Raw genomic sequence first — 23668 nt, 5'->3', positions numbered from 1 at the left:
AGCAGTCACTCCTTTCACTGCCAGATAGCTCAACCCTTAGGGACGCAGCAGACCGGCAGGTGGAACGCATGGCTCGTTCAATTTTCGAGGCCGCAGGGGCCTCCCTGGCTCCCGCGTTCGCTTCAGTTTGGGCTGCCAAGGCCATCCTGGCTTGGGCCCAAAATTTACAAGCTGGCCTCCAAGTATCTGCTCCTGAGCTGTCGGACCAAGCGGTTCAAATAGCAGTTGTAGCAGATTACATGCTTCATGCAGCTCTGGATTCTGCAAGGGGTGCAGCGGGGATAGCATCAAACGCCATCACGATTCGGCGTATCCTCTGGCTGCGGGAATGGAAGGCAGACGCAGCCTCAAAGAAGTCCCTCACGCACCTCCCGTACCTCAGTGGTCGACTTTTTGGTGAACAGTTGGACACGATGATATCCAACGCCACCGGGGTTAAGAGTACCTCTCTCCCCCAACTGAAACCCAAACGCACTTACAAGAAGCGTAACCAGACTCTATTCCGATCCTTTCGGAACTCTTCGGGCTGGTCCGTCTCGCGGCCAGCACAAAATTGCAACCGCTCCCTACTCAGGGACAACTCGCGGTCGACGCAAAAGTCAGACAAGACCTGGCAGTCAAAAGCAGGCCAGTCAAAGTTCAAAGGAGGAAAATCTCAGACTTCCTCCTCATCATGACTCACGGACTCCGGAAGACACCCCACCCGTAGGCGGCCGACTTTTGCTCTTTCATCAAGTCTGGCTGCCTATTACAGAAAACAGGTGGGTCAGGGAACTAGTGTCTTCGGGATACAAAATAGAGTTCACTTCCAACCCACCAAACAGACTCTTTTTTTCTGTTCACCCAAAACCGCCAGCCAAGGCTTGTGTCTTCCGCCAAGCGGTCTTCTCACTTCTACAAGCAGGAGTCATAGTACCGGTCGCCGCGGCCGAGCGCTTCCGAGGGTTCTACTCCAATTTATTCGTAGTCCCCAAGAAAGGAGGCGGTGTACGGCCCATACTGGACCTAAAACAGCTCAACAAATATGTACGGGTACGTCACTTCCGCATGGAGTCCCTTCGGTCCATCATTGCGTCCATGGAAAAGGGAGAATTTCTCGCCTCCATAGACATACAAGACGCATACCTGCATATACCAATTGCACCCGCCCATCAGAGATTTCTCAGGTTCGCAATCGACCAGGACCACTACCAGTTCGTGGCTCTCCCGTTCGGACTCGCCACGGCTCCCAGAGTGTTTACCAAAGTCATGGCAGCCACCATGGACGTCCTGCATTCCAGAGGCATAGTAGTCGTTCCATACCTGGACGATCTCCTTATCAAGGCTCCCACCTTCAAGGACTGCAAGCTCAGCGTCTCAATCACAATCGACACTCTGAGTCGCCTGGGCTGGTTAGTCAACCTACAAAAGTCATCACCAACCCCGAGTCAGTCTCTGACCTTTCTGGGAATGCTATTCAACACCTTCAGGGGTCTAGTGCTCCTTCCCAAGGACAAGGCACTGCCTCTCCGTCTAGGAGTTCGCACTCTCCTCAGCAAACCCCCTCAATCTCTCCGGTTTGCCATGAGAGTCCTCGGCAGGTTGGTGGCGGCAATAGAAGCGGTCCCATTTGCCCAGCTTCACCTCAGGCCTCTCCAACTAGCCATCCTCAAGTCATGAGACAGGAACCCTTTTTCTCTCGACAGGGAGTTCCAGCTGACGTCGTCAACCAGGAGGTCCCTGCACTGGTGGCTCAAGCCAACCTCACTAACAAAGGGGAAATCCTTTCTCACTGGTCAATGGAAGGTTCTGACCACCGACGCGAGCCTGACGGGTTGGGGTGTGGTGCACCTACACCACAGAGCACAGGGCAAGTGGTCCCCAGTGGAATCGACCATGACCATCAACAGGACAATGCCACGGCTGTGGCATATGTGAATCACCAAGTGGGGACCCGCAGTGCCCAGGTGATGCGAGAAGTGACACATTCTCCACTGGGTGGAAGACACAGGTTCGGTTCTCTCTGCGGTCCACATTCCGGGTGTGGACAACTGGGAAGCACACTTCCTCAGCCGGCAAGGAATGGACTCAGGAGAGTGGTCTCTCCATCCCGAAGTTTTTCGCCAGATCTGCCATCGCTGGGGGACTCCGGACGTGGACCTAATGGCATTCCATTTCAATGCCAAGGTCTCCAACTTCATGGCCAGAACTCACGACCCGCGGGCGCTAGGAGCGGACGCCCTGGTTCAGGACTGGACCCAGTTCCAGCTCCTGTACATTTTTCCACCTCTCCCCCTGATATCCAGAATGGTGAGGAAGATCAAGCAAGAGGGAGTTCCAACCATCCTAATCGCACCGGACTCGCCCAGACGTACGTGGTACGCCGACATCGTACAGCTCACAGCAGACGTCCCCTGGCGTCTCCCCGACCGCCCGGATCTTCTGTCACAAGGCCCGTTCTACCACCAGAACTCAGGGGCCCTCAATTTGACGGTGTGGCCATTGAGACCTGGGTTCTAACCCAGTCAGGGTTCTCGCCAGACGTCATTGGAACCATGATCAGGGCACGGAAGCCAACCTCTGCTAAGATTTATTACCGTACCTGGAAAGCCTTCTTTACCTGGTGCGAATCTCGTGGCCAGACCCCACTCCCTTATTCCCTCCCCAGGGTACTTGGGTTTCTCCAATCGGGTCTGGAGGCCAGACTGTCCCTGGCCTCCCTTAAGAGCCAGGTGTCAGCTCTCTCAGTGCTTTTTCAGAGGTGCATCGCTAACAAGCTGCAAGTAAGGACATTTCTTCAGGGGGTTTCCTGATTGGTTCCCCTCTACAGACGACCACTAGAAACGTGGGACCTCAACCTGGTGCTCACAGCATTGCAGGAAACACCCTTTGAACTCCTTAGGGAAGTCCCACTCCGCCTTCTATCCCAGAAAGTGGTTTTCCTGGTGGCAATCACCTTGCTACGCAGGGTGTCTGAACTAACAGCACTCTCCTGCAGACGGCTCTTCCTGGCTTTTTACCAGGACAAGGTAGTTCTCCGTACGGTCCCATCCTTCCTTCCGAAGGTTGTGTCCAACTTCAACCTCAATGAGGAAATTTCACTGCCATCCCTCTGTCCGTTCCCGGTTCATAGAGTGGAGAAGGCTCTGCATGCGCTTGACCTTGTCAGGGCATTGCATATCTATGTGTCTAGGACTGAGCCCTTCCGGAAGTCTGATTCTCTTTTCCTTCTTCTGGAAGGCGGCCGCAAGGGTCTGCCAGCTTCCAAAGCTACCCTTGCCAGGTGGATCAAATCCACCAGACAAGAGGCCTACCGCCTCAAATATTCTCCTCTTCCAGCTGGTATTACGGCACACTCTACACGTGCACCAGGCTTTGGCACAACAAGTGTGTATGGCAGCCACCTGGACTAGCCTACACACGTTTACCAAACACTACAGGGTTCATACCCAGTCCTCAGCAGACGCGAGCCTGGGTAGATGTGTTCTGCAGGCAGCGGTACCCCAATTGTAGGGGCCCGTTTATACAATATTCGTCCATTGCTTCCCACCTAGGGACTGCTTTGGGACGTCCCATGGTCCTGTGTCCCCCAATGAGGCGACAGAGTAAAGGAGATTTTTGGGTACTTACTGTAAAATCTTTCTCTTAGCCTCTAATTGGGGGACACAGCTCCCACCCTGTCGCCCGTTCCGGGCCGTTATTATGTTGAGTTCTCATATTGTTTTTTTGAGCTCATACATAGTTGCCTTCTTATAGGCATGGTTATGTTATCCATGTTACGTTCCTCCTAATGCTTTTGCACAAAACTGGAGAAGGGTGATGCCGTCCAGTGGTGTATACTGCAGAGGAGGAGCCACGGTTAATCTTTTTCAGATTATGCATAGTGTCGCCTCCTAGTGGACAGCAGCATAACACCCATGGTCCTGTGTCCCCCAATTAGAGGCTAAGAGAAAGAGATTTTACGGTGAGTACACAAAAATCTCCTTTTTTGCACGCGAGATAAATCGCTGACTGACGTCTGAATGAGCCCTAAGGATTCACCTGAATCCCTGGTTTTGACTGTAGTTGGGTTTTAACCAGAATTTCAGTACACTTGCATATAAGTAGCAATGTAATTTTAGAGCCGACAAAAAAAAAATCCAATGCAAAACAATTTTCCATCATCATAACATAAGTGTTTTTGCTGGGGTTTCTGTTTTTCACAGAACTTAATACATTGTATTTTTGGCCTGGCTTACTAATAAACTGAGTGCAAACTGTGTGATGTATGTCCTAGTCTTGGAGTGGAGCTCTTGGTATTATGCTACTAACGCTGTGGATGGGTTTGTGGTCTTTGCATCTAATACATTACTTATTACGCCGTGCCACCTTTGTGTATGTAAGTTTGAAATACATAGGATGCAGAATATGAGAAGAATCCCATTATTCAATATAATCACCAACCAATGCTGGAGTCATCCTTTCACGTAAGGGTTTGTTGTCCACAAGTCTGGTTAAGGCTAAGGGATTTGTACAAATTTGGTTTGCAACCTTTCTTCCCTTGATAGCCACATTTGGCTCTGAGAGATGGTCGTGAGCCACATCCAGTGACCCCTCTCCCCACCGTAGTGACACCCAGAGACCCAACTCCTCCATTACTGGTATAATGACAGCCAAAGCGTCCCCAAAGAAAGTCCACTGAGACCTCGTGCCCTCCTCCCTTATCTGCAGCATACTTACATCCAGGGGTTCCTACTTTACCCTTATTCAGCAATCTCGCATCAAGCACACTCCCCACACCATTGTATCTAGTTCCAAGCATCCCTCTAAATGGCAGTATCTCCTATGTTCCCCCATCGGTATATGCACACCCAGATCTGCTCTTCTGTGCGGGACTACTCACAAAAGTCCCCATCTGGAGACCTTCTCTTCATAGCTGGCTGGTAGACCTGGTGCTAATGCACCAAGCTGGCAGAATGCCACGAGCCACATGGGCACAGAAGCCACAGTTCGGGGACCCCTGGTATAAATAAAAGTAGCACAATTTATCTCATCCTGATTGATAGTCTCCTTATGATGTCCTCCACTAAAAACAATAGGTCATCCCATCTACTGTATTAATCAGAAATTATATTATATTGATATACTTCTAGAAGCAGAACTCTCATTCCTTTAGTAGAAGACATAGGGAAAGCAAAAAAAATGATGGTATTGGCAACAGAACTAAGCCACCATTTTTACAATACCACTCACACTGTATAAAAAAATAGGGTTTTCCTGACCGCCATTAACCCTTGTGTGGCACACAGCATGAGCAATGTCACCAAGGTACTGTAGTATCACCAGGCAGATTGCACAGATAGTGTAAAGAAAATACTGGACATGGACCCCATAAACCAGACTTAGTATTCATAGATTCTGTTGTTTGTTCTTTACAGCTATATACCATGTTCAGAAAGAATACACGTTGCAGTGACAGAAATGGCTGCCCTCTTCCCAAAGGTAAGCGCAGTACTGTGCATTTGGTGGGCCTGAATTGGTAATCATGACAAAGTGTTAAAAACCCTGCTTATTCCTGAAAATCCATGTGTCCCACCTATAATTATCCCAGAGCTGCATGGTTATATCCTGCTGTCATTGTGACTGCACAACCGTATAAGCATTCTCTATTGAGACTTACATTGGGAATTACACAATAAAAGCAAAATCTGAAAAAGACGACGTTTTATAGAACGCCAATTTTGTGGTACTGCCTCCAATTTAATGACTCCGCTACATAAAGATGCAGTTCTATCTATGTCAAAAATGAAATACTGCTTTCTCTAGCAAGTCAACACTACTAGAAGCAGAAATGCTGACCTTGTGACACACGGACAATAAGTGCAGACTCTTAAAAGGAATTCTTAGCAGTGATTCTTTAAAGGCAATCTGTCAGTAAATCACCCCCCCCCCCCCTCAAAACATGGCATATACAGGTCTTGGAAATTTATATTCATTGACCCCTTCATATCTTTTATCTGTTGCTGCATCTCAGAGTAATTAGAATTTTAATTCATATGCAAATGAGGTGCTGTCAGTCTGACAGAGCATTTAAGAGCCTCTGCCTCCCAAGATTATTTCCCTGCTTTACCCAGAATCTTTAGCTTGATTGATAGCTCACTGTCTGATTTCCTTGTCTGGTGCCTGATGTCACACAGACAGTGAGCTTTCAATTAAACTAAAGAGGTTGGGCTGAGTGGGGAACCAACCTCGGGAGGCAGAGGCTCCTTAAGTGCTCCGTCCTGCCCAGAGCACTTAACACCTCATTTGCAATTACAATTGGTAATCACTCAGGAACGCAGCAACAGATAGAAGAAATAAAGGTATTGATAGATTTACAGTTCAAAGACCTGCTTGCGTCTGTATGCAATTTGAAGGAGTTGATCTTACTGACAGATTTCCTTTAAGTAGTCCTGCAGATAACACTGTACACACATTCTTCATACTTCTTGTATGGTCACATAGTACAGAGCATAAAGAAAAAAGATTCTTTCTTTGTTTTTGATCGCTCACTGAGACCGGATTCAATAAATGCATCACAGGATGAACAGAATTTGGTGACTTTGCATCACGTTGTCAGAGACTTTAATTTCAGCGATGTATCATTGGGCTTTTTGCTGCAGTTTTGATAAAATCACTGTTTTATCTACCTCAGATCTCCCAGCTCTCTGAATTCTTAGCTCTATATAACCCCACCTACACCAGTTGACAGCTTTCTGCGAATACTGTGCATAGGCAAAAAGTTCCCATTCAGTGGTTTGGGTGTGGTTGGATAATATGGCAGCAGGTTTACTAGTCTTCTAGTGATAATCATCTACCGATAAATCAGTGACTTTACCAAAACTACAACAAGCAGCCCAGTAAGTGACCCACCGCTGGAATCGGGCTCTCTGCCAGATCATCAGATTAGGTGGCAAAATCCTGGTGACAGATTGCTTTTAAGGTCCAGAGTTCTGATTGGAGAGTTAGACCAGCCATACACATTAGATAACTGTCGACCAAATGATGCTTCAGCTCCTCTATTCTCTGAGAGAGCTACCAACTGACATGACGGCTTATCTCAGGGAGAACAATGTGATCGGCAGTATGAAATCGGACATGTATAATCGACATCTTTCCCGACCATAAGGCCGGCGCACCCATACACATTAGACTGTCGGGTGAATACGTCGGTATCGGTGGGTAGATGACAGTCTAATGTGCATGGGGACCCTTATTTTAAATACTTCTAAAAAAACACATAATTGCTATTATAGATTTTCAAATTACTTCCGTATTTTGTTGATATCTGATTGCTCATAGGTTTCTTGGAAAAATGTTTGACATGTTCATGTGATGACCTTTTGTGCTCCCTTTTGGTCTTATTAGAAGCCCAAGTCCGACATGGTGAGAACATCGCTCCGACTTCTTACGTCCAGTGCTTACCGGCTGCAAACTGAGTGCAAAAAGACCCTGCCGCTAGAGTCCAGTCCAAGCACTGACGTTCAGCTGGTGACGCAGCAGGTCATTCAGTGCGCCTATGACATCGCCAAGGCTGCCAAACAATTGGTCACCATCACAACCAAAGAAAACACAAACTAAGCCATGGTGGTCACCTCTTTGTTTTTACCTGAAGGACACAGAACTTGATTTTTTTTTCTTAAGGTTTTGTTTGATAATTAGGCAGGTTCATCAGTATCAGTATTACTATTTGCATGTTTTACTTCTAAGTGTTTCTCTGGACTATCATAATTTACCCCACTGCCTTATATGTAAAATTTTCAAAAAAATCATTGTACTCCATCAATTATTCAAAGAACTGTAAAGAGGTTTTTAAAGCCTACAACATTAATGGCATATTTTTAGGATAGCCCATTAATATCAGATTGTTGGGGGTCCAACTCCTGACACCAGCCCTGATCAGCTGACTGAAAACTATGTCCCTTTCATTGTCACCAGTTACCGCCCCGGCCTTCTGGCTGCACCTGGAATTGCAAGTTGACCCCATTTACTTGAATGAGTCTGAGTTGCAATTGCAGATCCATCCATAACACAGGGTAGTTACAGTTGTGCCAGCTAAACAATCAGGAGGCCAAACACTGTGGCCTCTTCAGTCTTTGAAGCTGCTGCGAGTCAATTCCCCAGCAACCTAATATTTATAGCATATCCTAAGGATAGGACATTATTTTGTAGGACCATAAAAAATTCTCTTTAAATCGCTGTGACTACATTTTTGTCCCACTTTGCACAACATACAGAATATTGCTGAAACCCTACTATGTTATCCTGTTTGTTTATGATTTGGGCTGTAACTTCTACCATTTGTAAAATTCTTCATTTTCATAACCTGATAACTTTTTCTTTTGCTTTTCCAGCATTGCCTGTCTGTACAGTTGCCGGTCCAGCTGTCATGAGTTTTAATCAAAATAATTCTCCTTATTCAGCCCACAAGATGTAATTTCTGCTCCTTAATTTGTTTCCATATTTAGTGGGGTTTTACAGATATAGAAGTTTGATGTCACAACTCATCTTGAAGAATATGTTAGGTCTCCTTAAATGTCTGGTCGGTCAGTGAATACTTAAAAGTTAACTACTATTAGTTAAAGGGAATTTGTGAGCAGGTTTGTACTACAAAATCTGACAGCAGCCTGATGTAGAGACAGAGACCCTGATTCCAGAGATGTATCACTTAGTTTACTGGGCGCAGCAGTTATGATAGTCAGCTTTCTCTGCTGCATCTATAGTAGAGCTCAGTTGTGTACTTGTGTACATTGTGTAGTGACAGAGAGCTGCTAATCAGTGCTGGGGGTGTGGTTGGACTAGGATGTATGAGGCCAGTTGTCCTGTAGTGATGATCTCCTGCTGATAAAACACTGATTTGTTGAAACTGCAATACACAGCCCAGTAAGTGACACATCCCTGTAATGTGGGCCTCTGCTCCTATGTATTGTGCATGCAACTCATGCAGGAGCTGCGCACTTCAGAGCAGTGTTTTGACCAATCAGTGGGGGTCTCGGTACTTAGCTTAGACCCCTTTTGATTAGCAGGACATTGCATCCCATTTGATTACGGTATATAAAAAAAAAATTGAATGATAGATGAGCAGAGGGAATGGCAATTTTTTCTCGGAGGAATAAGTGAGCAATGGCGGGAGAGTAGACTGATTCTATTTTCGTAAATGTTACTAATCCCCGTGAACGATCTCTCAGAATTCTACAATGTGTTGTTCCTCATAGACCTGTATAAATAGATAATTGGGAGTTACTGGTTGGTTGATGTCAATGACAGTCTAACAGGGCAGCACTGATTGGATAATGTCAGTAAGGACCTCAGCTGGTAGCACCCAGCAGTCAATTTATTCCTAAATTTATAGGTGCTATATCTCTATATTGTATCATTCCTGTTATATTCCTATATGCTCCAGAATTGCTACATTTCTGGGAATGTGTTTAGTGAACCTCACGTCAGTAGAGCTGATAACTCCTCTATCAATACAAGTGCCTGTACTGATTATGAGAACTGTCCCTCACAAGCGTACACGTTCAGATTAGCGGACAGGATTGTGAACTTTCGAAATTAAAATTCTGCATATTTATAGATTAGCGTTAAATGTGTAAAAATATATTGTAAATACTTAGAGCTTGGTGTGGAGCCATTACCCAAGTCCCACAATATCATAGACCTGGGGCGCCAAATTCAACACTTGTAGATGATGGAATTATTAAAGGGTTGTCCTCAACATCATAAATCAATTTTGTATTCTGTTATTAGAAATCCTTTCTGGTATCAAGAAAGGAGGGATTTTTACTTCTATAGATTAGAGCTTGTTGCCTTGCTTAGCAGCCACTGCTGCAGTCTACCAGCGGTGGCCAGTCTCTTAATCAAGAAGCGCAGCGCTTTCAAGTTCTTTGCTATACAGTCTGCAAGGGCTGCTTAGAAGCAGAGTCGCTAGATCCGGCCCGCTCCAGTGCATGACCCTGTATTCCTCCGATGCTGCAGAGGCAAAGCTCCCTCATAGAGCAGCATTAGATGGTGCACGGTTCAGGCCAGCTGCTCCCCCATGCCACTAGTCCAAACTGTCAATCATCAGGAGCAGACCACCCGCCCCTCGGTAAGCAGAAGCCAGGAGGCTAGGGAGCAGTGTACTCCTGATCTATTTTGAGAACCAGCTGACAGAGGTCATTTCTTTACATAGGTGAAGTGTAAGAACCAACCATCAACATGGTGCTGCTCATGTCAGTGTTTGTCTTATATACTTACTATAGGCTGGATTCGTGAAAGAAAAAAATAAGCTGGTGTTTTGGTACATTGGGTTATTTTACTGCATACTAATAATGCATATAAATGGTGCTAGAAAATAAAGGTCATGTATGTTAAACTTGAGTGTTGACAAAAAAAAAAGTTGGGGTTAAAGAAAAACGAACAACATCGAGGGCATTCCATACACACTAAAAATAAGGTAGCTCTTGAGAGGCGATCAATATTGTGTATGAAGAAGTGCCATTGCACCACAAAGGCCTTATTCACATGTTTCAATTATATTTCTGCTCTGTGTGCAATGTATTAGGGCAGGGACACTGGGCGGTATAACTCATGCGATGATCGCATCGCACTGAGCGGACTGGCCCGACACCTGACCTGAGCATGACAGCGTGATGGATTTCTATGCAGCTGTCCAGCTCCGGTCAGGAGAGGTGCCGGCCAGTACGAGGTCTACGATGCGATCCTCGGACGAGAAATACGGCAATGTGTCCCTGCCCTTACATGCATGTTATAAGTCAATGGTGTGTGTTGGGTGGAACTGTGCTAATGCCAATGCCAAACAACTGTATGGGTATGATCCTGCTTCCTCATGATGTAGCCCATTCTGGCTATGGTCATGTGAATAAGCCTAGACACTGATACGTAGAAGAAATGACCTCTGCAATGAGGATTGATGCAGAAGAGCGCCCAAGGTGCTTTAAATGGGCATTCATGTATGTCCACAAAGACCAGACGTAAAATGCAGATAATGACTGTCAGAGCCTGGCATGGAGACTTGGCGTTGTACCATCGTCCTGTTTTCATTGTGTCTTCTGGCCTTTAGTTGTAGAACAGTAGATTTCTTACTGGTTTCACCAAAAGTCATAACTCCTTTTAGTAAGTGATAAACCTAGAGGAAGCGATGTGAGAAGTGAAGCTCCATGACCTATGTATTCATGGGATGTCTGTCCACTAGGAATCAATTCTGACTTTACTATTGATAGAAGCTTCTGCCAGTTCGAGGATAGTCCATCCGTGTGTGTTGACTGATAAAAATCTACTCAGCTAATGTGAATTGGCTTTTGCTGGACGTTCACATACCCTTGGTTCTGATTATTAATATCATTGGCCTGACGCAGCATCCTGGAGTGGAGATCTGAAAAATCCGATCCACTTATATAAATTACTCTGTGAATGGCTGGGCCGCGTTGTCATCACCCATAGATATGTTACGGTAGTTTCTAAATGTAACAAAGAATGGCTGTGTGTACTTTATACCAATGTAATTTTTATGCTACAGAAGAGAGGACCACTGTTTACTGTGATAACTCCCGGATTTAGGACCCCACGCACACAGAAGACTTGTATATCAGACGGAGACCGTACAGCATGGAGCCGCTTGACCTCAATGTTCTACTCTTCAGGCAATGGAGGTCCATATGAATAGAACTATTCTGCCCTAGAAACATTTAGAATACGTCTGTATGTTTTAAAATAGCAATAGGGCTTGCATTAAAGCAAAGGGGGCTTCTGTTAGGGAGCAACAGGGAGTGCACAGATTTACCTATGATCAAATAACCAAATGATGAACTGGGCTTTGCTCACTTTGTATCTAATTACAGATGGATGTCACTTTCTCCCTTTGTGCCACTATCTCACTTGCTTTACCTTTTACTAGTGCAATCTATGATCACAGACTGAACCATCACATCTATTTCTTGGATTGCTTACTACAGAAGCTTTGTTCAGTAAGTACGGAGTGGCACCCTACCTGTATTTCCTTCACTGGGACACAGTCCCTCAGATCCCAGAGCAACTCCAAATCCGTCCCATTTATTAGAAATGTTACTGAGCTTGATAAACAGTATCCACAACATTACCAGTAGTAGATGCTTTATTATGTTATTCTCTTCTGTAAAGGAAATGATTTGACGCACTTGTGTTGGATATTTAACAATACTATTTGCAGGTTTGATCAGTATTAATACACAGTGAATATGTTTAAATTGCTGCTCTAAATGACATATAAAGATGTAGGTTTTTATATCTTCAGACCACATTCACATTATGATCCCTAGTTTTCAATTTTTGTTTAAGCCAGAAGTAGATCCTAAACACAGAAAAATTAGGAAAGTTATTTTTTTTTTTTTTAAAGGGTATGTTCTAACACTTTGTGCGTTTTGAAGTAGCTCATCCTCCAAATACACATCAGAGTAAAAAATTAACCGAAAGTTTAGTTACTGTTTAAATGAAGTGTAGACCCTTTAATTCTTTGCAGATCAATGAGTTCCCTACTAATTGCTCAAAAGATCTAGAAGTGCACAACTCCAGCCTGAGAACTTGCACAGAGAGGAGTACAACAGATGCATTAGGAAGCCTATAACTTCCTATGGATTCTGTACTCTGCACGCTCCCAATCAGGAGCTGCGTGCTTCTAAGGGCTCGCTTACACTTGCAATGAAATTGGACTAGTGCAATCCGAAAACAATCGCATCCGAGAATTGGATCGCATGCACCCATATAAGACTATAGGTGCATGTGAAATCTCACACTGCACTCGGATATCACCCAAGTGCAGTGCGATTCCCAGGGACGCCGGCAATAGCGAAATGAATTTCTCCATCTCCTTCGATTCTCCCATGCGCGAGAATTGGAGCACAATGCACTGACACTTGGCTCACGCCCACAGCAGAGCTGGAGCCGAGTGTCAACATATCTTTTCTGGTGCCATACACTAATGTGACTCCGGCCTCATGCTTAATAAAGTTAGTTTTAGTCATTAAAAATGCAGCAAAAAACACTGCAAAATCTGTTTGCTGTGTTTTTTTGCAGCATATTTGCTCTTGCTCATTGCTTTCTATCGATGCAAAAACGCTGAAAGATTTCATAATGCTGCAGTGCTCAAATTCAGCAAGGAAAAAAAACAAGCATGTGATTTCTGAAATCTCAGCTTTGTTTCTGCAGAATAAAGCTACAAAAATATTCAGTGTGAACATAGACTTAAATACAGTTTTTTTTCCCCTTCAGAAAAAAAAGGCTGAGTGTGAACATAGTCTTAAGAAGTCTGTTGAGCAATTGGTGTGAATCTCAGGAGCTCGAATATCCTCTGACCTGCAAAATTTAGAATTTGTTTGTGGCTATACCTCAATAGAAAAATTTAGGGATGAAAAAGTTTTATTTTTATTTTACATAGTTAAAAGGCAGTGAATCCAGGAGACTAGCCTAGGCATTTCAATCTATAATGTCCTTAATAGCCACTGATCTGCATGGAATTAATAGGCACACGACATATAAAAAATTATACCAAGCTTTAACTATTATTTTTAAAGTGTTTTTTTTTTCATGTGGATTATGAAGCAGAGGCACTTCCTTCAAAATCCAAGTTAAAAAAACCCCAAAAACTCCTGAACACACTCTTAATCTACTCCTGATGTTGTCTAAGAAAATAAAAGTGAAAAACCACTGATCAAATATTGAAGTGTGAATGAGGCCTAAATCAAGTTACTTGCTTTAGCAGACCTATTTTAATGTGTTTTTTAATGTGCATTTTTAACCTTTTGAACACCATTTTATACATGTATATGTATGGATTCTGTATTACCCTGGTAAAATAACAGCTGCTTATTTTGTTCTCTGTCCAACGGTCCGTGTTCAGCGTAGAATACCTGTTACATGACACAAAACCACTATTTTACAAACCTCATTCTTCCTGTTTTCTTGTGGGTTTTTTGTGCCGACATGCCGCCAATTAAGCATTGCTTGCAGGTTTTATTGTAAACTATATACAGTATTATTAGCACTTTCTTTCCCCCATTTCCAGTGCATTTTTTGAATGAAAGAGCATTTTTTTACTATAACCACTTGCATTGTTAATATTACCTCCAGTGCCAAACGATCTGAAGTGTCGTACATGTCTAAATATTGGATTTATTTTTTTAGATGTGGGATTGCCTTGGTTACCGATTATGAAACCAATAAATCTGAGCAGCTTACTTGATGAGGCTGAATTGGATTTCTCCTTTTTAAGGTTCTTAATACTACTCTTTATGGCATAGGAAATGTAAAGGCTGTTTCTGGCCTGTATTTATGTGGTATTATTAAACCATGCCTTTTGGATATTGTATACATTGTTTATTATTGTACAATTTACTTGTGAATTTTATCTTAGGTTTTAATTTTCCACTTTTAGTTGTGCAATAAACTGTTTTAAGAGTGGCCAGTTTTCAGACTTTGTCTTCTTTGCGGTTTCATCATAAATTATTGAACACTGTCAAAGCTGCCACCAAAATGTCATAAACACCACTCGCTCACGGCACACGTGCCGCAGATGCGACCGTAATGGGGGGGCTCCGCATCCCACTCACTTATTGCAATAGGTCAACAATGAGCTAAGCGCACCCCACACACTGCCTCCACATCCACGCCACAGTGAGAGGCCTGCTCTGGGCAACACATTGTACATTCATACCCAGCTTTCTAAAGCTCCTGAACGGTTCAGAATTTACACTCTGGCTCTAAGGTAACACAGCCAAGCTATGTTCTCTCCTCAAGATTGTGGGTACGTTAAAGCAACCAGGGACAAACTTACTCACCTTTGATTTAACATACAAAAACGTATGACGGTTAAAAAAGTTTGCAAAAGATGCACTAATAAGACATCAGTATAAAATACAGATACGTCTTACAAATTAGACCCGTCAGAGTTTCTGGAGGAGGAGAACGCCGCAGGAAATGGAGACAAATCTGAAATATTCGTTGTTTCTACTGGGTCTGACACGGGTATTCCTTTGATGACATGTTCTAATGGGTCTCGCCAGACCCCCTCCCTCACTCCTCCCTCGTGTGAGGTAAGAGGGGGACAGCTTATTATATCCAATTCTTATCCAGTTTTGGCCCTCATTTCTGCTCTGGGTCATATTTTCCCAGAGAAACCTCCTAGCGAACCAATATGGCCGTCATTTTACTGAACATCCTTCAAGCATTCCATACATACCACACTGGGTTGTACGCTACCAAAAGGTTTGCAATTTTACCAACAGACGCAAACAATGCTCCCCGCTCATGTATCTATCCATGGATTCTGTAAAGCTATAATTATTCAAAACATCTTAAAATATTGCTTTACCCTGTGAGGTCTATGGAGTACAAAAGGAACGGAACACAAGCGAAAACATTTACCCCCCCCCAGTGGAGGCATACATGGACGCATCTGTTAGCCCAGATAGATATCCAACATTGACAGCTAGCTTTTAATTACTCTGTGTACACATTCCATGTCTGCTCTTCATCAGATAACCTGCTTCAATTACCTGTTCTCAGCAGGGGGTGCAAGCAGTGATCAAATGCCCCCAGTCTTTGATTTTTATAACTCTACTTATGACACGCACACTTTTTTTCTGAAAAAAAAACCCTATAATTTTATTCAAGTAAAATATCAGAATGAAAAGTTCATTCAAGTCATAAACACAGATGGCATAATCTTACAAAGTGACACCTACAATACAATATTTGCATTGCCACACACATACACCTTTAGCCAGAAAAAAAAACTTTAAGGGAATCTGTTGCCAGATTTTTGACACCTAATCTGAGAGCAGCATATTTTAGGGTCAGAGACTCTGGTTGCAGTGATGTCACTTACTGGGCTACCTACTGTATTTTTCATAAAATCATTGTTTTATCAGCAGAAGATTATCATTAGAAGACATAAGCCTGCTGCCAGGTAGACAGGCATATTCATAAGCTCTGAATAATCCTGCTCATACCACTGATTGACAACTTCCTGTGTACACTTTTTACTTAGCAGAAAGCTGCCAATCAATGGTGCGGGCAGGGTTACACAGAGGTCCACATTCACAGAAAAGGAGATTTTTGTGTACTCACCGTAAAATCTCTTTCTCTTAGCCTCTAATTGGGGGACACAGGACCATGGGTGTTATGCTGCTGTCCACTAGGAGGCGACACTATGCATAATCTGAAAAAGATTAACCGTGGCTCCTCCTCTGCAGTATACACCCCTGGACGGCGTCAGCCTTCTCTAGTTTTGTGTAAAAGCAATAGGAGGAACGTAACATGGATAACATAACCATGCCTATAAGAAGGCAACTATGTACGAGCTCAAGAAAAAAACAATATGAGAACTCAGCAAAGGAAGGAAGGATGGGACCGTACAGAGAACTACCTTGTCCTGGTAAAAAGCCAGGAAGGGTCGTCTGCAGGAGAGTGCTGTCAGTTCAGACACCCTGCGTAGCGAGGTGATTGCCACAAGGAAAACCACTTTCTGGGATAGAAGGGGAAGTGGGACTAAAGGTGTTTCCTGCAATGCTGTCAGCACCAGGTTGAGGTCCCATGTTTCTAGTGGTCGTCTGTAGGGGGGAACCAATCGGGAAACCCCCTGAAGAAATGTCCTTAATTGCGGCTTGTTAGCGATGCACCTCTGAAAAAGCACTGAGACAGCTGACACCTGGCTCTTAAGGGAGGCCAGGGACAGTCTGGCCTCCAGACCCGATTGGAGAAACCCAAGTACCCTGGGGAGGGAATAAGGGAGTGGGGTCTGGCCACGAGATTCGCACCAGGTAAAGAAGGCGTTCCAGGTACGGTAATAAATCTTAGCAGAGGTTGGCTTCCGTGCCCTGATCATGGTTCCAATGACGTCCGGCGAGAACCCTGACTGGGTTAAAACCTAGGTCTCAATGGCCAAGCCGTCAAATTGAGGGCCCCTGAGTTCTGGTGGTAGAACGGGCCTTGTGACAGAAGATCCGGGTGGTCGGGGAGACACCAGGGGACGTCTGCTGTGAGCTGTACGATGGCGTACCATGTACGTCTGGGCCAGTCCGGTGCGATTAGGATGGTTGGAACTCCCTCTTGCTTGATCTTCCTCACCACTCTGGATATCAGGGGGAGAGGTGGAAAAATGTACAGGAGCTGGAACTGGGTCCAGTCCTGAACCAGGGCGTCCACTCCTAGCGCCCGCGGGTCGTGTGTTCTGGCCATGAAGTTGGCATTGAAGTGGGATGCCATTAGGTCCACGTCCGGAGTCCCCCAGCGATGGCAGATCTGGCGAAAAACTTCGGGATGGAGAGACCACTCTCCTGAGTCCATTCCTTGCCGGCTGAGGAAGTCTGCTTCCCAGTTGTCCACACACGGAATGTGGACCGCAGAGAGAACCGAACCTGTGTCTTCCGCCCAGTGGAGAATGTGTGTCACTTCTCGCATTGCCTGGGCACTGCGGGTCCCCCCTTGGTGATTCACATATGCCACAGCCGTGGCATTGTCTGACTGTACTCTGAGGTGAGAGGCTGACAGTAAGTGATGGAAGGCTCTCAACGCCAGGAGGATGGCACAAATTTCCAAGATGTTGATGGGCATGGTCGCTTCCGCTGGGGACCACTTGCCCTGTGCTCTGTGGTGTACCGCACCCCAACCCGTCAGGCTCGCGACGGTGGTCAGAAGCTTCCATTGACCCGTGAGAAAGGATTTCCCCTTTGTTAGTGAGGTTGGCTTGAGCCACCAGTGCAGGGACCTCCTGGGTGACTACGTCAGCTGGAACTCCCTGTCGAGAGAAAAAGGGTTCCTGTCCCATGACTTGAGGATGGCTAGTTGGAGAAGCCTGAGGTGAAGCTGGGCAAATGGGACCGCTTCTATTGCCGCCACCATCCTGCCAAGGACTCTCATGGCAAACCAGAGAGATCGAGGGGGTTTGCTGAGGAGGGTGCGAACTCCTAGATGGAGAGGCAGTGCCTTGTCCTTGGGAAGGAGCACTAGACCCCTGAAGGTGTTGAATAACATTCCCAGGAAGGTCAGAGACTGACTCGGGGTTGGTGATGACTTTTGTAGGTTGACTAACCAGCCCAGGCGACTCAGAGTGTCGATTGTGATTGAGACGCTGAGCTTGCAGTCCTTGAAGGTGGGAGCCTTGATAAGGAGATCGTCCAGGTATGGAACGACTACTATGCCTCTGGAATGCAGGATGTCCATGGTGGCTGCCATGACTTTGGTAAACACTCTGGGAGCCGTGGCGAGTCCGAACGGGAGAGCCACGAACTGGTAGTGGTCCTGGTCGATTGCGAACCTGAGAAATCTCTGATGGGCGGGTGCAATTGGTATATGCAGGTATGTATGTATGTCTATGGAGGCAATGATGGACCGAAGGGACTCCATGCGGAAGTGACGTACCCGTACATATTTGTTGAGCTGTTTTAGGTCCAGTATGGGCTGTACGCCGCCTCCTTTCTTGGGGACTACGAATAAATTTGAGTAGAACCCTCGGAAGCGCTCGGCCGCGGGGACCGGTACTATGACACCTGCTTGAAGAAGCGAGGAGACCGCTTGGTGGAAGGCACGAGCCTTGGCTGGCGGTTTTGGGGGAACAGAAAAAAAGAGTCTGTTTGGTGGGTTGGAAGTGAACTCTATTTTGTATCCCGAAGACACTAGTTCCCTGACCCACCTGTCTTCTGTAATAGGCAGACCGACTTGATGAAAGAGCAAAAGACGGCCGCCTACAGGTGGGGTGTCTTCCGGAGTCCGTGAGTCATGATGAGGAGGAAATCTGAGATTTTCCTCCTTTGAACTTTGACTGGCCTGCTCTTGACTGCCAGGTCTTGTCCGACTTTTACGTCGACCGCGAGTTGTCCTTGCGTGGGGCGCAGTTGCTATTTTGTGCTGGTCGCGAGACGGACCAGCCCGAAGAGTTCTGAAAGGATCGGAATCGAGTTTGGTTACGCTTCTTGTAGGTGCGTTTGGGCTTCAGTTGGGGGAGAGAGGTACTCTTACCCCCGGTGGCGTTGGATATCATCGTGTCCAACTGTTCACCAAAAATTCGACCACTGAGGTACGGGAGGTGCGTGAGGGACTTCTTTGAGGCTGCGTCTGCTTTCCATTCCCGCAGCCAGAGGATACGCCAAATCGTGATGGCGTTTGATGCTATCCCCGCTGCACCCCTTGCAGAATCCAGAGCTGCATGAAGCATGTAATCTGCTACAACTGCTTTTGGGGTCGCTTGGTCCGACAGCTTAGGAGCAGATACTTGGAGGCCAGCCTGTAAATTTTGTGCCCAAGCCAGGATGGCCTTGGCAGCCCAAACTGAAGTGAACGCAGGAGCCAGGGAGGCCCCTGCGGCCTCGAAAATTGAACGAGCCATGCGTTCCACCTGCCGGTCTGCTGCGTCCCTAAGGGTTGAGCTATCTGGCAGTGAAAGGAGTGACTGTGCTGCTAGCCTAGAGACTGGGGGATCCACTTCAGGTGGAGCTGTCCATTATTTGGTGACCTCCTGTGGGAAGGGGTACCGCGCCTCCAGATATTTGCGATTGGTAAACTTCTCAGGCTGTGAGAACTGCTTTTTAAGGATCGCCTTAAACTCTGGGTGGTCAAAGAAGACCTTAGGTGGTTTCAGAACTCCTTCAAAGGAAATCTTGTGTCCTGGTGCCTCCGGGGGAGGATCAGAAATGTCCAGCACCCGATGGATGGATGAGATTACATCCTCAACTAGCGCTGTATTGCTAGGGGGGATTGGGATTAGGGACCCTTCAGTTTCCTTGTCTGAGTCGGAATCACAGATGTCTTCCGAATCCTGTGTATCGCTAAGGCGTCTCCTGCTGGGTGAACCAGAGCGGTGGCCTTCTCTGGTCGGGGATGGCTGTGGAGATCTGCATTGTCTGTGCCTGGCAGGGGACTGTCTAGATGACCTGGGACTACGGTGTCTCTCCCTAGAAGGGCATGACCGTGTGGTATGGGATGACGCAGATGAACGTGACCTGTGTGTCCGCTTGCGTCCTGACCTAGACGGGGATGTGCCCGTATCGTCATGTCCCTGAGTGGAGCTCTCCCTTTGCGGGGTAGCGTTCATAGCCGAGGCATGACTCTGCAGAGCCTGAAGCAATGTGGAGGTTAGGTTATCTATAGACTGCGTCATAGATTGCGACATCTGAGTGACCCATTCCGGTGTGGCATTAGACACCGAAGCATTGGCTGGGACTTCTTGGGGCTCTGGCACAGCAGTTTGGATGCAGTCCTGGCAGTGCGGTTACGTGCTGCCACTGGGGAGAGTATTACTGCAGGCTGTACAGAATGCATAATAGCAGTCCTGCCTGGTTCTCTTGGACCTTGAGCCCGGAATAGTGCACAGGGGTGGCTATGCAAAGGGCCCTGGATATGCAGAGGAGCATATAGGATTCACAGCCGAGGGAAAAAAACTCCAGCTGTGAAATTACCCCACCAGCGTGCCTCTAGGTCCAGCGCCGAACATCCACAGTCCTGTGCCTCCCCGGAGACTGGCAGGCCTGGTCTGTATCTGCCGACCGGTAGCTGCAGGGTTAATTCTTTCTCCTGCAGCAGATAATGGCCGCTGGAGTAAAGTTTAAGGAAGAAGGGCGGCGGAGAGCTGAAAAGGGCGGCAGTTTGCTGTGAAATCGAGCCCTTTCAGTCTGGATCCGCCCCTTCTAAGACACTGTAGAGTGTCATATTTGTCATCTGGGGGGCGGGCAGGGGGTGGCGGCTTCGGCTAGGCGGGAGCTGCGGTCTAAATTAGATGCCTCATGCCCAAAGGGGCTCCAGGCCAGCAGGGGGCCGGATCTGAACCGGACCCCCCCCCGGATTTAAAGGCAGAATAGCGGTGGGGGTATAAGCGGAAGGGGGGCCCTGTGAAGAGTCCCCCTGAGGCACCATAGGGCTGGTGCTGCCACAGAGACAGGGCGTAGGGAGGCCTGTGCCTGTGTTGTGCCATGCCATGCCTGCACTCCCCCCAGCCCCGACAGGGGCCCGCAGCAGGGCTGGGGTCCCTGGATTCAGCTGCAGTGTGCTGGCTACTGGGAGCTGCAGAGTGCTGCCTGTACAGGCCCTACCTGAGGCGTTTCAACCTAATGCCCCCAGGGGGGGATTAGGGAGGGTGCTGCTGTCACCATCAGGGGGCTTTATCCTCACCTTGACCTCAACCCAGAAACCAAAAGGAATTGGGGAAGGAGGGGGGTCTCGACTTCGAACCAGCACGCGAGGGGCTGGGGAAGGAGCGACATGGGGAATAGCCATCTCGACTTCAACTGTGCACCCCGTAATAGGAGGCAGAGGAAGGAGCCATGCCGGGAGTCTCGCAGGAGACCCACTTTTCTTCATCTGTAATCCCTTCGGAGAAAACGGAGTAAAAGTTTTAGGTGTACCTCCTATGCGACACTAAGCAAAAACTGGAGAAGGCTGACGCCGTCCAGGGGTGTATACTGCAGAGGAGGAGCCACGGTTAATCTTTTTCAGATTATGCATAGTGTTGCCTCCTAGTTGACAGCAGCATAACACCCATGGTCCTGTGTCCCCCAATGAGGCGACAGAGTAAACAAGGATTTTATGAAAGTGACAGATCGCTGGAATCAGGGTCTTTGCCCCTACATTATTCTGCTCTCTCAGAGTAATAAAAACCTGATGACATATTCCCTTTACAGGGGTTTTTCGTTCTGTTTTCACAATTCACAGTTGGGAGCTATGCCGATAAAAGAACTTCTAATTGCCCCTAGAATCCAGTCCAGCATTATCAGTCCCAACAGTCTCTGCAAAACAGGAAGTGATGACATCATGACCAACAGTAATCAGACTGCTGTGGTCACTGATTGGCTGCAGGGTGAGGAGTCTGGTGGATGTCATCACTTCCGGTGAGAAGAGGACTGTCTGAGTGGTAGTACTAGAGTGAATGACAGTTGTTAGTATAGCTTTCATTTTTTATCCACATGATGCCCCACTGTGAATTTTAAATGGGTTTTATGGTCTTTGTCATTTTTTTAGTTATTTTACGGATAGGAAAGTTATCAGCCTGGCCACAGCAAGGCAACCAGCAGATGGGTGAAAATTATGGAATGCTTATAGCCCACCCCCAAACAAAGTTTGAGGTAGGGGGTTTCCTCTGATTAAAAAGGAACTGTACTTTCAACAAACTTTTCAGTACATGCACTTGTCTGAACCTTTGTAATGTATCTTATCAGAGAAATCAGCTTCCTTCTCCACTTATCAGTCTCTTCCTCCCCCCCCCCCTCCGCCTCCTTAACTTGTCATCCATTGTGAAAAATCTTCTCCAGTCAGTCTTGCTCATAGGAAACAGCCCATTATCCTCTATGGACAAGTGAAGAACAGAAGTGAGCAGCAGGTAAGAGCAGAAAAACATTGTGCAGAGCTCTGTAACAGGTGTTTTATCTCACATCAGAGCTTGCTTCAGATTCAGACAGCTCAGCTCTGCTGTATACTGTCCTCCATATTACTGGAGCTTCTGTCTGTGAGCTAAAAAGTGAATTAGGAGAATGAATCCCCCCTCTTTGTGCTGAGCCATTTCTCCTCCCAGCAAACAATGGACAGCAAATTACATACAGAGCATGCAGGATAGAAGTCACACAGTGTTATTTCTCATATACACACACAGGACAGTTACTTGAAAGCTCGGTTATCTTTTCAAGATTGTGGTTTCGATCTCATTTTATATAATTTGTGGGTTGGTACTCTGTCCTGACTGCTGTGTAAAAACACATGCACATAAGAATGAGGTCTTTTCCATTACAAGGGTAGGCCTCATTCACACAGCAATATCTTGGTTATCTTTTTGTTCCTAAACATAGAACCGCTGCAGATCCAAATCATTCCATTTTTCTCCTGTTTGTTTCACTCCAGCCTTACCTTCTAGCGCCTTAGGAATGAGGCCATATATTTGATTGTAAAATTCTCTAAACCACCACAGAAAAACTAAATACTTTAAGTCTTCACCCAGTTTGTAAAATGAAAACAGCAACTACACATCCTTAGGGTCCAATGGTACGCTGGTATATGTTATCAATTAATATGATATTGCAAACGTACACTCAGCCGCACATGGGCAGCGCTTTTAGCCACATGTAGCAGCCCACTGTGAGACTACCATTAGAAACAGAATTAACATATGCATTCAGTTTCTAATGGAGATATACCAGACAGTGCATGATTACAAAACAGTCAATGGCTACCTCCTCAAAAAAAAACAAAAAAAAAACGTTTTGCTTGGCTTGATATAGTGGGAAACAAGTACGTATGTCCAAAACTAGCATCTGTCAAATTTTAACCTCTAGCAGAAGCTTAAAAAATACTTTCCACCACAAGGTGGCAGCATAGAGGCATGCTAGAAATAGTGTTACATGGGGCTGGCCAGAGACAACAAGTTATCCATAAGACTGGCAATAACTTTTTGATCAGTGGGGGTCCGACCTAACCCACACTGATAGGAAGAACAGGGAACCATTATCCCCGTTAGAAAGGAGCAGCAGTTCAGGCATCCGACCTGCTCCATCTTGTAATAAGGACCTAAGTGCCCTATCGGGTATAAAACTTCCTCATTCTGCTGTTCAGTGAGGGTCTCTGGTGCAGACCCCCAGCAATCAGTACTTTGTCACCTATCCCGCGGATAGGTGACAAAGTACTATCTGGACAACCCCTTTCATTTATACATTCCGCA

The 23668-nt window shown here is 46.2% G+C and overlaps 1 protein-coding gene across 8 annotated transcripts in view; it reads left to right on the top strand.

Moving 5' to 3' along the window:
* GIT2 (GIT ArfGAP 2) overlaps nucleotides 1-14433 on the top strand; it is a 96529-nt gene extending 82096 nt beyond the window's left edge. For 7 of the 8 annotated variants that reach the window (XM_073672781.1, XM_073672838.1, XM_073672789.1 and 4 more), the window contains 2 exons: nucleotides 5397-5460; nucleotides 7366-14433. In XM_073672781.1, coding sequence (XP_073528882.1) covers nucleotides 5397-5460; nucleotides 7366-7578 — 277 coding nt within the window. In that variant the 3' untranslated portion in view covers nucleotides 7579-14433. The remainder of the gene's footprint in view (nucleotides 1-5396; nucleotides 5461-7365) is intronic. The other variant, XM_073672806.1, reaches the window with a different exon arrangement.
* The last annotated feature ends 9235 nt before the right edge of the window (nucleotides 14434-23668 follow it).

The sequence above is a fragment of the Phyllobates terribilis genome, unplaced genomic scaffold (assembly GCF_046119375.1).
Source record: "Phyllobates terribilis strain yellow unplaced genomic scaffold, ASM4611937v1 Scaffold_1__5_contigs__length_1240528914, whole genome shotgun sequence".
Taxonomy (NCBI): domain Eukaryota; kingdom Metazoa; phylum Chordata; class Amphibia; order Anura; family Dendrobatidae; genus Phyllobates; species Phyllobates terribilis.
The sequence above is the reverse complement of the archived record's forward strand: the minus strand, read 5'-3'. Positions and strand labels throughout refer to the sequence as shown.